The sequence below is a fragment of the Pezoporus occidentalis genome, unplaced genomic scaffold, assembly GCF_034315485.1.
Source record: "Pezoporus occidentalis ecotype Australia unplaced genomic scaffold, CSIRO_AGI_Poc_V1 ctg141, whole genome shotgun sequence".
In the NCBI taxonomy this organism is placed as follows: Eukaryota; Metazoa; Chordata; class Aves; order Psittaciformes; family Psittacidae; genus Pezoporus; species Pezoporus occidentalis.
Window position 1 is genome coordinate 1,550,202 of NW_026913220.1, and position 14,141 is coordinate 1,564,342.

General features: G+C 40.2%; 1 protein-coding gene across 8 annotated transcripts in view; it reads left to right on the top strand.

The window, feature by feature from the left end:
- The first annotated feature begins 6,937 nt into the window (after nucleotides 1-6,937).
- SEMA4D (semaphorin 4D) overlaps nucleotides 6,938-14,141 on the top strand; it is a 41,591-nt gene continuing 34,387 nt past the window's right edge. For all 8 annotated transcript variants that reach the window (XM_062609834.1, XM_062609835.1, XM_062609836.1 and 5 more), the window contains exons 1-2: nucleotides 6,938-7,001; nucleotides 12,892-13,282. In XM_062609834.1, the coding sequence (XP_062465818.1) occupies nucleotides 13,189-13,282 (94 nt within the window). In that variant the 5' untranslated portion in view covers nucleotides 6,938-7,001; nucleotides 12,892-13,188. The remainder of the gene's footprint in view (nucleotides 7,002-12,891; nucleotides 13,283-14,141) is intronic.

Here is a 14,141-nt window from a genome sequence, read left to right on the forward strand (position 1 = left end):
TCCTAACCCTTCCTGTCCCAAAAGTAGGTTTTAACTTGTGGAAGTCGATCAGTCAACTTTACTAACTGGTTGCCCAGTGGCACAAGTTTGGGCTGGGAGGTGGGAATGGATGGAGGCCAGGGGACACAGAAGTTGCCAGAGGTAGCAGGTTGGCAGGACAAGCAAGCAGGCTGAACCCTTGTAATTGTAGGGCAAAGAGCAGTTATCCAGCTTGTGTCTTCCAGCTGCATTTTGGGGATCCAGGGAGTGAATTTTAAGATATTTGCCCTGGCACATTGCTGAATTTCTGATGTGTCTTAAAACTAAGATGTTTGCATTATTTCTTATCAGTTCCCAGTTGCTGTCTATGTATTGAACTTATAAAGTCTAAATGTGCTGTAATGATATGAGAGTATGGCTAGAGGAGTGGATTGCCACATACTAGTGGAATACCGCAAGGGAAAGAGGAAACCAGCAGTAAGCTGGTGACAGGCCAGGTGTGAGAGCTGAGCATGTCCAACTGCTTGTGTCAGTGCAGGGAAAACTGCATTGCTGCTTGGTACTGTTGATGCTGTACCTGAAAATAAAATTTGATACTGTTGTCTGAGTGTGAGATGTCAAAGAATGGAAGGCAAAAATAAGATGTTTCTCTGTCTTTTCCATTAATACGGGGATGAGCAGATCTGAGGGAAATCATCAGGTTTAGTGTCTTTTTGGTTTTGTGTTCTTGTGGGTTTTGTTTGTTTCATTGTTGTTAATTTTTAACCTGTAGCATGTTCTCAATGGAAATATATTTGGAAAGTCCACTGGCTTTAGTTTAAAATTCCGTGTGCAACTTTATTCCCACAACTTGTTGACAGGGGAAAAAGGAATTGGTGTTCTACAAGGCTCAGAATGCCCTGTCTGTCTTGTGTGTGGAAATGTGAGAGTGCTGAAACTTGCTGCAGAGAAAGCACCTCGCAAAAACAATAGCACTTTCACGTGGGCACTGGTTTCAACTTGGTACTTAGGAAAGAGAGTTCACACCACTTGATGGTGACTCTTCAAGTAGCTGTCATACAGTATCCATTTTTCTTAATAGAGGAAAAAAAACCCATGGTATTTTGAAAAAGGGCTTTACTTCACCACCTTCAGCATATGTGCATGCCTGATGTTAGAAAAATTGCACAGTTTTCACTGTTTAGCCGGCATGGTTCATGTTAAAGCTGGTTGCGTGTAGCGGGCAGCAGGAGCAGCTCTGTGGAGTGGCAGGTGAAGTGCTGAGAGCAGCAATGCTGCTGTGTCCTCGCTTCCATCCAAAACTGAAACCCCAAAGTATTACCCCAGATCCACTTGCCAGTTGGATGTTGTAGCTCTTTGTCCCAAGTGAAACTGGGAAATCAGGAATGTGAGTTTCCTGCAGTCCATCCTGGTTGTTTTGCAGTGGAGTGGGCATGTTTTTAACATGATATGAAGTATCACCCTAACCAGTCTAATGACATTCTCATTATGTTATGACTTTGTGCAATTGGACATCAGAGAGAGGAAGGTAGTTATAAAGAGGTGTGTATGATAAGGGAGTTGTAATGCATGATCAGTAAGATAAGGATATTCAGAAGCAGAACCATTTTTACCTGTGTTCATGAGTCAGATCTCCTTACATAACTTGCAAAGCTTTAGGAAATCCCTTTTTATAGCTTGTGGGTTGTGTTGTGTTTTTTTTTTTTTTTCCTTTGGATGTAAACAGTACTGGTTTGTTTTTACAAAAAAGTAGGTAAATTCCACCTGTGAATTCTAATTGTTTTTAATAATGGATACTGCTGCAAGGTTCAACTTATGAATTTCATATAGCCAAACACAGTCAAGCTTTGTTTTTATTGTTTCTCCCCTGTTTTGAATAACTTGGTCCAAATTTCCTACTTCAGCAACCTCACGCAGCTCCCTCAGGGAGGCTGTGCTGTGACTTACACAACCAAGGAGCTTCTGTCTGACTTCTTGGACTGAAGTCTTGTGTTTTCCTAGCACAGAAGCCTTACTCAGGACGGGCAGGTAACCTCTGCCAGAGCTTTTCTTCAGTAAGTTGCAAAACGTCTTCCTGTGCAGGTTGGAGAAGTGCTGTTTTTCAGTCTTGTGCGCTGAGATGAAAAGTACTCTTCCTCCTCCATCTAATGCTAGTTCATTTCGGGGGGTGTTGAGGGGGGTGTGGTACTGAAAACCTCTGCTGTGTGGGCACGGTGGCTTTTGTATTTGACTACTCTGAGAGTAAAGAAACTTCAGGGTCTGGTACCTATCAGTAACTGACATAATTTGTTAAAATGTCTTGAAAGCCTGAAAAGTGTGAATCTGCCTTGTCATGGTGGTAAAATACTTTGTTCTGTATGCACAAGACATGCATGTCTTCACACTTCCTTTCCGTGTCTTCACATTGCCTTCTTTTTTTTTTTTTTTTTTTTAAGATGCCATACACTTCTTAAGGCAATAGAGGAAAAAATGTCAAGAAAATAAAAACGCTAAATACGTAACACTACGAAGTAATGCCTGGGTGTTTTTGTAATTGGAGAAGGTCAAAAAAGGAAATGCCAGAATAATAAATAGCTGAAACAAGACAAAAGATGTGATCTACGCTCTTAAGAAGTTAGGTGATATAATACAGCATACTGATTTTAGCTTTAGCTTTTCGGGTTGCTGTATTGTTACAGTGAATATGAAAATGCATGACATTCATTCAGTTCTCATGCTAACATTACAAGGAGTTTCCACATAATTTGCAGCTGATAGTCTTTTGGATAAGGCATGTCTGTGAAGCAAAGCTTGCAGTGCAGACTTTGTGAGCTGTTTTGGTTGATTGGTTTGCAGTGTGCTTCATTCGTTCTGTTTAAGAACATTAACCAAAATCACAGTCAGTTTAAACTTTACTTACTGTTATTTTTCATTGAGTAGCTAAAGTAAGATTTGGGGGCCCATCTTCTGTTTCTTCTTGCTCAGGTTTTAGCACCAGCACATCATTTTCTGAATTGTTCCTTTTCTGGTAGAAGAAGACCTTGTAAGAGAAAAATGGATAATGATTGTATGGTGAGAGGAGAGACTCCTTAGTACTGACCTTGTTGAAGTCAAAATGTGTTGATGCTCCCAAGGATCTCTGCTCTTAAAAGACTGTGTTCTGTTTTGGCCAAAATTTTCTAATGCTACTTCTGAAAGACTTTTTACTTTCCTAAGCAAATGCACCCTGTGACAAGTAGATACAAATTTTACATTTCCTTAAAGTGGTGGTTTAAGGAAATCAAAAGTGAAGCCAAAGTGCTGCTATTTGCTTTTTTTCTTTGTGCAGTTGTGCATCCTTTCCTTTCTCTAGTGTTCTGTGTCCCTTTGTCTCACACATTTGTAGTGCTGGTGCCGTCTGTCTTTATTGATTCAGTGATTCAGAACCATTACCATGGTTTTAATGAAAACTTTATTAAAATAATCTTGTGTTGCTAGTTGTATAATACTGTAGCTGTAGGAAAGTTAGAGTTGTGAAATACATTCAAATCCTTCCTGAAGAAGGGTAGGGATGTATAGATGGTATCATGAATGCTCCCATCTGGTTTCATGAAGCTAGGTTGCTTGATTACATTTCCTCTTTGGAGGAGCTCTGTTCTCAGCAGTTAGTGGCCCAACCTTGATACTTGGATTTTCTCACTGGGACACAGGAGGGATTTGTAGCAGTCCTGGGCTTTTTGTCTCCATGCTAGTCTCTGGGTTGTTCTTAGCTTTTCTCAGGATGCTTGTGGGATCTGAGCAATGTCAGGGTGACAGGGGAGTTGAAAGCTGAAGATCCCAGTCTGGTTTGGGCTAAACTGAAATAACTGGTTGAAATGTTTTTATGGAAATGTTTTTATGAGATAAGGTAGCAAATATACCTCTAGTTGCAGTCATCAAGGTATTGATCTGGTAACTGTATTCAGTAATGTCAGTGAATAGTGCTGCAATACTACAGATATTCCTAAACTTAAAATTTGCCTCCATGCTTTCCTGAAGAGTTCTCTGAGTAAGTAAAACTTGCTTATAGGCTAGTTTTCTTCCGTATTTTCTTTCTTCGTCTCATTTGAATCCCTAGGCCCTGGTTACAGCATGCATGTGCTTGAATAGTGGATTAAAGAAATGCTTCTGATCTGGATGATAATTGATATGCAGAAGGAAGTAGTACAAGTTACATTTGGTGGTTTTTTTTTTAAATACAAGTGGGCTGTGACAGGCAGAAGTACCTTGTAATAGATTAATGTGCTTTGGAATTTGACAGATTAGAGGAAAGTCCTCAAATATATGCAAAAACACGCATATGAAGGATTGTGGCTCTTTCATGAAAATTTTCCTTAAGGTGACTATCATGTTATTCTACATAATATATTCCAGGCTGTCTTTCATTTATAATCCAGTAGATGTGTTCTTTAATCTTTGAGGATTTAGTCACAGTTGTCAAAATAATGAGCTTTCCGTGGTGTATTTTTTTTGTTGTTCCTGTACCCTCCCCCAAAGCTTAAGTAATTGTTACCAGAAGAAAAAGGTTTGGGTTCTTTTTGTTTTCTTTTTTCCTTCCTTTACACTGAAATACAGTTTTCACTCTTAAAACCCAGCAGTGTTTAAGTTTTGTTAGGGAGCTCCTGCAGTGCCTGCTGTGGGGCTTTGGGTCAAACAAGAGGACTTGAAGGGTGCCTGCAAACCGGCAGTGCTTACATGGATGTTAATTGCATGCACAAGTCCTGGTTGGATTAAAGAGTTTAATTGTGTTGTTGCTTTTGGCAAGTTGTGAGTAGTTACTTGTGTTCAGCATGACTACAGGTGGTGTCCTGACAGGCAGCCAGCAGCAGGGTGATCAAAGGAGAAAAGTCAGTCCCTATGTGCAAACCACCCTTAAGCTCAGCCTGGCCACCCTCACACCCGCCCCACATCCGTGGGCTTCTCTGCCCCAAACACTGATGGTTAGTGGCCCCTTCCCAAGGGGCAGTCTGAGGAAGGATGTGCTGCTCTTGGAGCTGGGCTCCTGAGCTGAAGTGCTGCAACTCCAAAATCCTTGTCTCTCTTGCCTCTCCCCACCTCCACAGAGATCCAAGGACTGGCCAAGAACTAGCCTGGGCACCAGCCATGTGCCCATCTGGCTTTCAGGTTCTCAGTGGCCTCAAGCCCTAGGTCAGGTGCCTCTTGTGGAGACATAGAAATGTCCACAGTAGGCTGTTTTGAGAGCCAGTGAAGTTTGCAGGTCAGCTAATTTGTTGCAAGGGTTTTATGAGCAGTTTGACACCTACTTTAGCTATTTATTTAGACGTGCTTTGTTAAAATGAAAGTGCTTATACAAGCCACAGGCTGCTAGAAGTCCTTTCTCAGCAGTGGTAAGAGAATTTTTATTTTCCCCTTAAGGTACCTACAGCTAAAGTGGATGATTATATCTTTGCTCTGCAAGCAGAAAGCCATAAGGAAGCACACTAGGATCTAAAAACTCTGTTTAGCAATAGCGACTCTGGTAGCTGTTGGCCTCCTGTGGCAAGCAGCAATTTTTGTGGATTTTAACTCTCCACTTAACTTTGAGTAGCTACAGCTGTAGAGATGATCTGGTGTAAGCTGGCTCATGTAAAGCTTCATAGCTGGTTGCATGATTCACAGTTTGCCTGCTCTGCTTTTCTCTGCAGAATGAAAGGTAGATGGTTGCTTTTACAGCAAAAATAAGCCAGTTGTATCCTGCTAGTATGTGAAATATATCCATCAGGTAATAGCATAGATGGCCCATGGATTTTTGTGGTGTATCTTATTGAAAAAACATTGTAAGGAGAGTCAGATGAGATTCTGCTCTCTGTAATACAAAAGATACAAAAGATTTTAAGAAGATTTTTTGTAAGAGTGGGTTTTGATACCTGCTGCTGTACTGGCAGGCACAAAATGTGCACTGCTGGAGACAGTGAAGACAGCTGAAGGGCAGATACTACACCATTAAAAAGACTCTGTGTAGACTCTCTCTTTTCTTAGAGACCTGCAAAATTGAGCTGTTTGTGTAACTTTGGCCTGTTTCTTTTGGGCCTTTCTGTCTTGTGGGCCTTTCTTTACAGTCTTGTGGATCAAGAATCAAGTCTTCAGATGCTCAGTGGAAACTTATTTCAAGGGCACCCTCCTCCCATTTGGATCTGTGGGAACCCTCTACTGCTGACTTCAGTGAAATCCAGATCAGACCTATGGTGACTTTTATTTAAAAAAACACTGTCCCTTCAGGTAGCTTATGCCCTTCTAAAAGCAGTTGGGTTATCAGTAGGTAGTATATATGCTAAGAAAAAGCTGATGTAGCAGTGTTACAAGTCTGTATATTTGTAAGAATGTTACCTAGAACAGTGTTGGGGTAAATATGTAGTGCACCCTGTTGAGACTGCTTCAGGGTGGGCCACTGTTTTTGTTTGATTACACCAACTTAAATATGAACACACGAGGCTTCATCATAAATATCCAGATATTCTGTTTCTAAGATTGTGCATAATGAGGTTGTTCCGTAACGCAGGAGTGTTTGAGCTGCCTTATATGGATTTAGTAAAGGTAATTGTTTGTGGGCCTGGCTGGTGTCTAACCTTTCTGAGCTTTCTTTGTATGTCCCATACCAGTGTAAGATGGGTCCCAGCCTCTTGCCAGGATCAGTAATTGCTACTGCAAGGCAAATGCTGAGTAATTTTATACTGGGTGTCAGCTTAGGTTAAAGGAAACAAATTGAGTTTGAAAAGGGCTGGTGTGTGTGTTTTTTGTCAGGACTGCTTAATAGATTTTTGTTTTAAGTACATTATCAGGATCATGGCTTGTTGGATGCAACTGTGTCAATTCTGGTTTTTGTCAGAAACTGTCTGCCTTGGTAATCTGGGAACTAAAAGCCAAACTTTTGGGGGAGGATTTATTGTAATTCCCATATCAGAACTTGCCCTTTGGGTTTATGTGGTAATGATGTCAAACCCTGCTTCTCATCTTTCTGCAGAAAGGCTGTGTTTCTGAGTGCTTTCCAACTCCAGGGGTGTGTGGAAGGCTCCAATGGGCAGCAAGTACATACAGTGAAACAAGGGGTATCTCCCCACTTCCCTCCCCAGCAAGGGGTCTGTGGTGAATTTGTGGTAGCAGTATTACAGGTGTCTTTGTTAGTGAAACAAATAAATACACTGCAAGAACACTAGGGACTTAATTTATATGGAAAAAAACATAAATAAGGATTTAATGATAACCTTGATACATTATTTTGTATTGCTTCAAGGCCAGAATACTTAGAAAAGGGACTTTTTTTACTTGAGAATGTACTGTATTGTAGAATACCAGGTTGGAAGGGGCTTCAGCAATCACCTGGTACCACCTCTCTAGGCTGGGTGTCCCAGCACCCTGTGCAGCTGAACCTTACAAGTGCCCAGTGCTGGGAAATTCACCACTTCCCTGGGGAGGACACTCCAATGGCTGATAGTTCTCACTGTGAAAAGTTTTTCTCTTGTGACCAGTCAGAATCTCCCTAGCAGTAACTTGCATACATGACCCCTCAGCTTTTCCATGTGACTGACTGTAAAAAGGGGACACTGTCTTCTTTGTCCTGATGTTTACCTGTGCTTTAGTTACCACTGAAAAGTCCCAGTTCAGGATTGCAGCTTTCCTGTGTTACATAGTTTATGTGTGTCAGGAGGTACAGGGCTTGCTTTCAGGGAATTTTGAATCTTGAAAGTATTGCATAACACCTAGAATAGTTTATTTAAAAGCTTGCATGCCTGTTAATTTAGACGCACAGGTGTTTTCACCATTGTGAAACCAGTAGGCTTCTTCAAATCACTTTGACTTAGTCCTAGATTATAAATATTCTCTGCTTTAAACTCAAGTATTTGTTTTCTGAGTACTACTTAATGACGCATATATTGTGCAGAATCAGGAAAATATTGTCTCTGCGGAAGGTTTCAGCCTAAAACTGGGAATTTTGGTTTCCTCAGAATTCTTATCCTCTTTTAGCACTAGAGCACTTCCTCCAGGAAGCTTTGTGGTGGAGGTAAAGTCCACATCAAATTATCTTAAAAAGCTTCATCTAATTTGTAAGCACCTGGCAACTGCAAAGTATTACTGGTTACAGTTTGAAATGTAAATAATTCCATGCTTTACATGTATGTTAGTCATAAAGGGCTGCTGGTCTGCTAGTTTTAGGTTTTAAAGTAACTCAGCAGAAAATAAGTCCATGCATATTGTGTCATACAAAAAAGATTGTTTTTCATGAAGTACTCTAAACACGGCGCTGTGTTTGAGGCTTTGAAAGGGTGAAAACTAAAGCAAAGGCTATAGCTAGTTTGTCCTTACTGGTCTGAAATAAACTAACTGTATAAATAAAGCTCAGCTGTCAAAGGTAAGTTGCATAGTAATTTTGATTACTTAAAATACAAGCACTGCAAACTTTCTTCTATTTTTGGAAAAAAAACTTGGGGCAAATTGGAAAAAATAGGGTTTAAGCAGAACATCACACTGGGAGTTCGATGGTTTGTTTTTCCCATTTGTGAAGCCTTAAAATATATATATTTTTTTTTACCAAATAGGCATCACTGAAGCAGGTCTGTATTCTGTTAAAGCTTTCAAGAGCCTTTAAAGGAAGTTATTTTGGGACAGCTTACAATTTATGCCCTCTGATGGAGGGCATAAGTCCGTTAACTCCCCCCTTTTCCTGCTGGAAGAAAAAATTTGCTCATGAATTTGCCTGTCTCCACAGATTGAACTTCATATCTCTCACCATAGTTATTTATGAGCTTTGCAAATGAATATATATATATGTATTTTATTTATTTATATATATATGCATTTTATTATTCCAGGGTAGGCTGCCTGGAAAACGCTGCCTTGGTTTTTTGCTCCTGGTGATGAAAAGGGAGATGCCTTGCAGTCAGTTGTTGCTTACTGTGAGGCTCTTGCTTGCTGTGCTAGGATAACATGGGGTGTGAAGGTGATTTCATGGAAAGCTAGGGAAGTGTGTATGTTAGAAGGTCTTCTTTCCAGCCCAGAAGAAGGTGGTCTTTTGTCTGGCAGCCTCACCAGTTCTTGTGGGTCATACAGTTGTGGGCTGTCTGCTGGGGAGGAGGTGGTGGCGGCAGCATGGTGGGAGTGTAGCCACAGAATAAGTGGGGGATTGCAAGAAAAGATAACCCCGGTGAGGAAAATAAAGTGCAGTACAAAATGGGAGGAAAATGAAGTTATGTGGGTGCTTGATGTGCCTCAGGAATCATGGAAAGAGTAATGGGATTAGGTCAGGAGGGCCAGTACCCATTTGGCTTTCTGCAGGGAGAGGCTGCATGCTCCATATAATGCTAATGATCTTTTCTTGGGAATTGAAAGGATCCCAGCTATAGTGCTAACTGCTGCAGCTGTGTCAGTAAATTTTCATTCAGTTTTACCTTCATAGAGAAGATAAAGATAGATCCATTTAGCATTTTGTGTAACACTGAGCAGAATTCAGAGGTTGCACAATGCAGTTAAGTATTTATTAGAAGAATAAACAGTTTCAAAACCAGGTTGCAAAACTGGGCATTTCCAATCTTTGAAATTCCAGAATGTAGATAGCTTTTGCAAGTATCGTGTATGAGATGGACACGTGAATGCAGCTTTACCCATGCTGACTGGGGAAGAAAACTTATAACTCTGGTGTTTTGCAGTTGCATTTTATTACTTATAAAAAAAACTAATTTACTCCTAATAAAGGTTTCTAAATTGACATCTGTGAAAGATTAAATCTTTTGTTCACAAATACCTCTTTGTGCTTACTTTGCCTCTGTGCCCTGGAGGATCAGAAAGATGGCAGTCGTCTCTCCCTGTTGTAGGTTTTCCAGCTTCTCTCATTGTGAAGCTAGCATTTTGCATTCTTCTAGAAGGTGGACCAGAGCACTGTTTCTTTGATGCCCACTGACACAGGCAATGTGAGAGCCAGATGGTTGTTGATGGTGGTAACAGTCAAGATACTCTATCACAGCTCTCTGCTTTCAGAATTTGTGGTAGTATTCTGTATTAGCACTTAGGCAGACTGAAATTTTCTTTGTAATAGTTTTGAGTTTTCTCTTTTGAGAAATATGTCTCTTCCTGTTTCTGTGGCTGTACATTCAAATTATTCATGTCAGTGGGAATGTTCACAGCTCTGAACTTCCAGCTGTGCTCTGCCAAACTGACAGAAGCTCTGTTGATTGTTTAATTTTTCTGTGGCTGCCCTGTTTTCAGTTACCACAAATACAAGCATTATGGAGAACTCTTGCGAGTAGCTTGCATATTATTTTGCTCCAGTTTGTCATTTTACACTTACTTAAAATCATCCTCAGCAGAGTGCCTGAATTAAAATTGCTGGCTTAAATGTACTTCAGAAAATTTTCAGCAATTTTGCAGAAAACAGAAAAGTAGACTTGTCACTTTAATAAGAGTTTAAGTATGTAACTGTTTCAGGTTTTTCTGCTTTACTACTTAAATGTTCTTGTTTTCAAGCAAAGCGTGGCTCGTTTTCATGGGTAGAACCAAAAGCGTTAGGAGACCTAACTTTGCAGAAATTCAAAGCCCTCAAATCTTATCAAATCCAGTGAAAACTGATGGAACTGAGCTAACCTGGAAATTAGGACATTGTCTGGGCCTTCTCCCTCCAATCCTTCTACCCCTTGTGTTATATAAAAAAAAAGATTCATATTAGATTATGGATGACTTCCCAGTGCATGTCAGTGAAGGAGTTATTCCAGATAATTTTCAGCACAGAGAAAGAGGAGGGGGGGGGTGAGGGAGAGTAATTAGATTGAAGGCTAAATTCAAGGACAAAGTCCTGAGTGCATTTCCATCTCTATTTAAAGTAACAGGAATGAGAACAGAGTGGATCTTGCACAATTGGGCATGTAACATTCATTGTAGTTTGGCTCACTCTTTTTTTTTTTTTAACATGCAGAATTTTACCCTAGATTGACAAATAATGTCCCACAAATCAATCTTACTAATGTGAAAAAGAGCGTGCCTTGCAAATGTGTACATTGGGAATGAAATAACAAATTTCTGCTTCAGCAAAGTAGGCACTAACTATCCAACCAGGCCTTCTGTCATCTTCCAAAAGTAACGTAGTAGGCTTCAGATTTTGTTGTAGTTCTGCATTTTCTAAGGTAGGTGAGCTACGTTAGGAGAGTAACTGTGCCTGTAGGGGAGACTCAGGGTTTTCCTTTACAAGGGCATAGATTTGCCAATGCTATTTTGAAGTACATAAAACTTACAGGATTTGAGAAACCTTCTCTGGAGACCTCCCTACCATATCGTTCTGTACATAAATGTTTGCTTATCACTGGGACTGATGCTGAATAATGGTATTCTGGCTGTCTTTTTAAAAAAAGAGAAATAGGGAGTTAACTGGGAATAAATTATTTCATGGAGTGTTTTCAGTAACAAACAGTGGCATCAGAAAAAGAATTAGGACTGTGTAGAAATAGGGGCTCAAAGATCTTTCTTCAAACTGCTGGTTTTCACCTTAAATTTCCATTAAAATAAAACTGCTAAACTGCCTTGAACTTAATCACTGAGCTACTCTTCACTCTGTAAATACTTGCTTTTAAAGCTGTTTGCCTCAGAATAACCTGCGTGATACCTTGCAACCCTGAGGAGTGGGTACTTTTTAACATGTTGAAGAGCAAATCATGGAATTGCTTATGTATGATGATAAACAAGAAGGGTGCAACATAGACAAACAAGCCTAGTAAGCTTAACTGAAAATACTCCACCTTAAACCCCAAAATTAATCTGTATGATCCATTATAAACAGTTGGATCTGATCCAAAGTGTTTACGAAAAGTTAAAAAAAAGAAAGAAAATTAAGTCACAGGTTTAGGTTGAGCGAGTTGTGATTGTGTGTGTGTGGAGTTTCTTAGCAGACAGAAGATGGGTAGGAATAAGACTTTTTTTTTTTTTTTTCCCTTGTTTTCTTTTCTGAACCTTCCATGTTATCATTTGGTAAACCAGGTGTAAAAGCTCTACTGTATTTGTTCATCCTTTACTCAGCCACATGAGTTCTGTGTTTGTAGTGGATCTGCTGGCTGCATTTTGAAGAGGTTCCTTGCCTTTGCCTGCTCAAGCATGGGGCCTGTCCCTCCCAGAGAGGCTGTGAGCATCATGCTTGTCCTTGGAGACATTCTTGCTGCAGCTCATGTTAGTTTTAACTTCTGTCCTGCTCAAGTGCTGCACCAGTCCTCTTGAACACTACTAACTCTCCTTTTCCCTCATGCTGGATAACCTCTGCATATCACAGTTCTAAAGCAGTGAATGGCTTTATGGATTGCTGAGGAACCTGAGTAATGGGTGGCTTGGAGACAGAATGACGTTCATACTATACTAACAGATTTAGTATTTAAGCATTTTCTCCCTTTATTTTTGTAGGCAGTGCATTAGCTCTTTGTTTCTACAGCAGTCTTACTTTCTGCCCCCACACACCTTGAGTACATTAATAACATGAAAAGAAATTGCTAAAAATTCCTAAGGATCCCAAGGATGGGAGGTGAAGAGGTGAGGCAGGTTTGTGTAAGTGATGCTTAAGGTGAATGCTGCACTTCTCATCTTCTTTACTGTCTGAACTTAGTCATGTTGATTTTTATCTGTATCATATCAGAGAAGTGGGATTTTCTTCAACTCGCTGTTTAAAATAAGAAAATATGTAGAGTCAAATTTGATGTATTAAACATAAGTGGCAGTTCAAAATATTGATACCTGGCACTCTAGATTGAAGTGATTGCTATAAACTATTGCCGATTTGCTGTGTAAATGTATGGCTTGTTTTCAAGAATTGTATTTTCACCAGTTAATGTATTCTTTAAACTATGCAGACAGCTGCAGAAGTATTGTAAGATCAGTGCATACAATGTGCTTTTTTTGGCAATACTCAGTTTTCTTTCTCTTCTACTTCTCGCTTTACTCCTCTCCCCACAGCATCATTTATTCTGTAACGAAACAGAAGAATGCGCTCAGTTGCCCTTTTCAGCAGCTACACAGCCTGTGGAGAGAGTGGGCAGTCTCTGTATGCAGCATCCTGGAAAATGTGCGTTCCCTTGAAGTGATCTGCTGAAGAGCACGTACAAGTACAGTTGCTCCAGCCTGCCTTGTTGCACTGATTTCAAGCTCTGAAATGCTTGATTTCTAGTAGTCCCTGAATATACATTTCTTGTGCCAACGAAACGCTACCTGCTGCAGTTACCCAAGGAGCCCCAAAGAACAGGAACACTGAAGATGGCTGTATGTGCTTTTTATGAAGTTTGGGTTTTTTTACTGGAAGCAGCAATAGCATTTGGCCCAGTACCGAGGATCACTTGGGAACACAAAGGTAAGAAGTGAAACTGTAATATTGTGATATGGGACATTGTCACAACCTCAGGGGTTTTGTGGGATCTGGAACTTGTTGAGGCTGGATGCTCTTCAGGCTGCTTGCTGTGCGTTTGGTCGGGTGTTGGTTGCTTTGGTTATCTTATGAAGTGCTTAGGACAAGAATATTTGAAAGTGATTCAGGCACTGGGTTAACTGAGGTTCTTTCAGGTCCTTCAAGCAGATATGAAAACATAGCTTTTTAAAGGAGAAATTTTGATTTTTGGCTTTCTCAGCTGAAGGATCCTGTTGCTGAAGCTTGCTTCAAGAGAACAAGCTAAAGGCTTCTCTCTTCTCTGTGCAAAGGGAAGTAATAGGGATCAGAAAATCCTTTAGCTTTTGGTTTAATAGTTTAGCCTGTATTTGAAGAGACCTCTAGAGCAAGGACTAAAAAGTAGTTATTTGCTGCTGTTTGTGAATTACTTCACACCCCACACACCCCGCATGTAGCATGAATACTTTACATTTTACAAGGTTTTGTGTTTGGGTCCTCCTTTACTACTAGTTAGTTAGCAACAATTACTTACTCAAGTGTGCTGTAACTGAACAAAACCAAGCATGTGGGTAGTGTGAAGAAACAGCTCTAAATAAGGATTTTAAATACTGAGCAGTTGCCGTGTAGGAAGAAACAGATGGAGATAGAGAATGTAGTAAGCTTATTTGAGATGACTGTAGAAAGTGTTTTCCCTGTTTATTGATATAGCAATTAGCGAATTGCTGGTGTAGCTTTTGAGAAAGAATGGTCTAGATGAGTTCTGTGGTTCTTGCTTACACTCCTTGATGCTCCTGTCTTGTATAATAGTTAAAATTTGGCAAGGTTC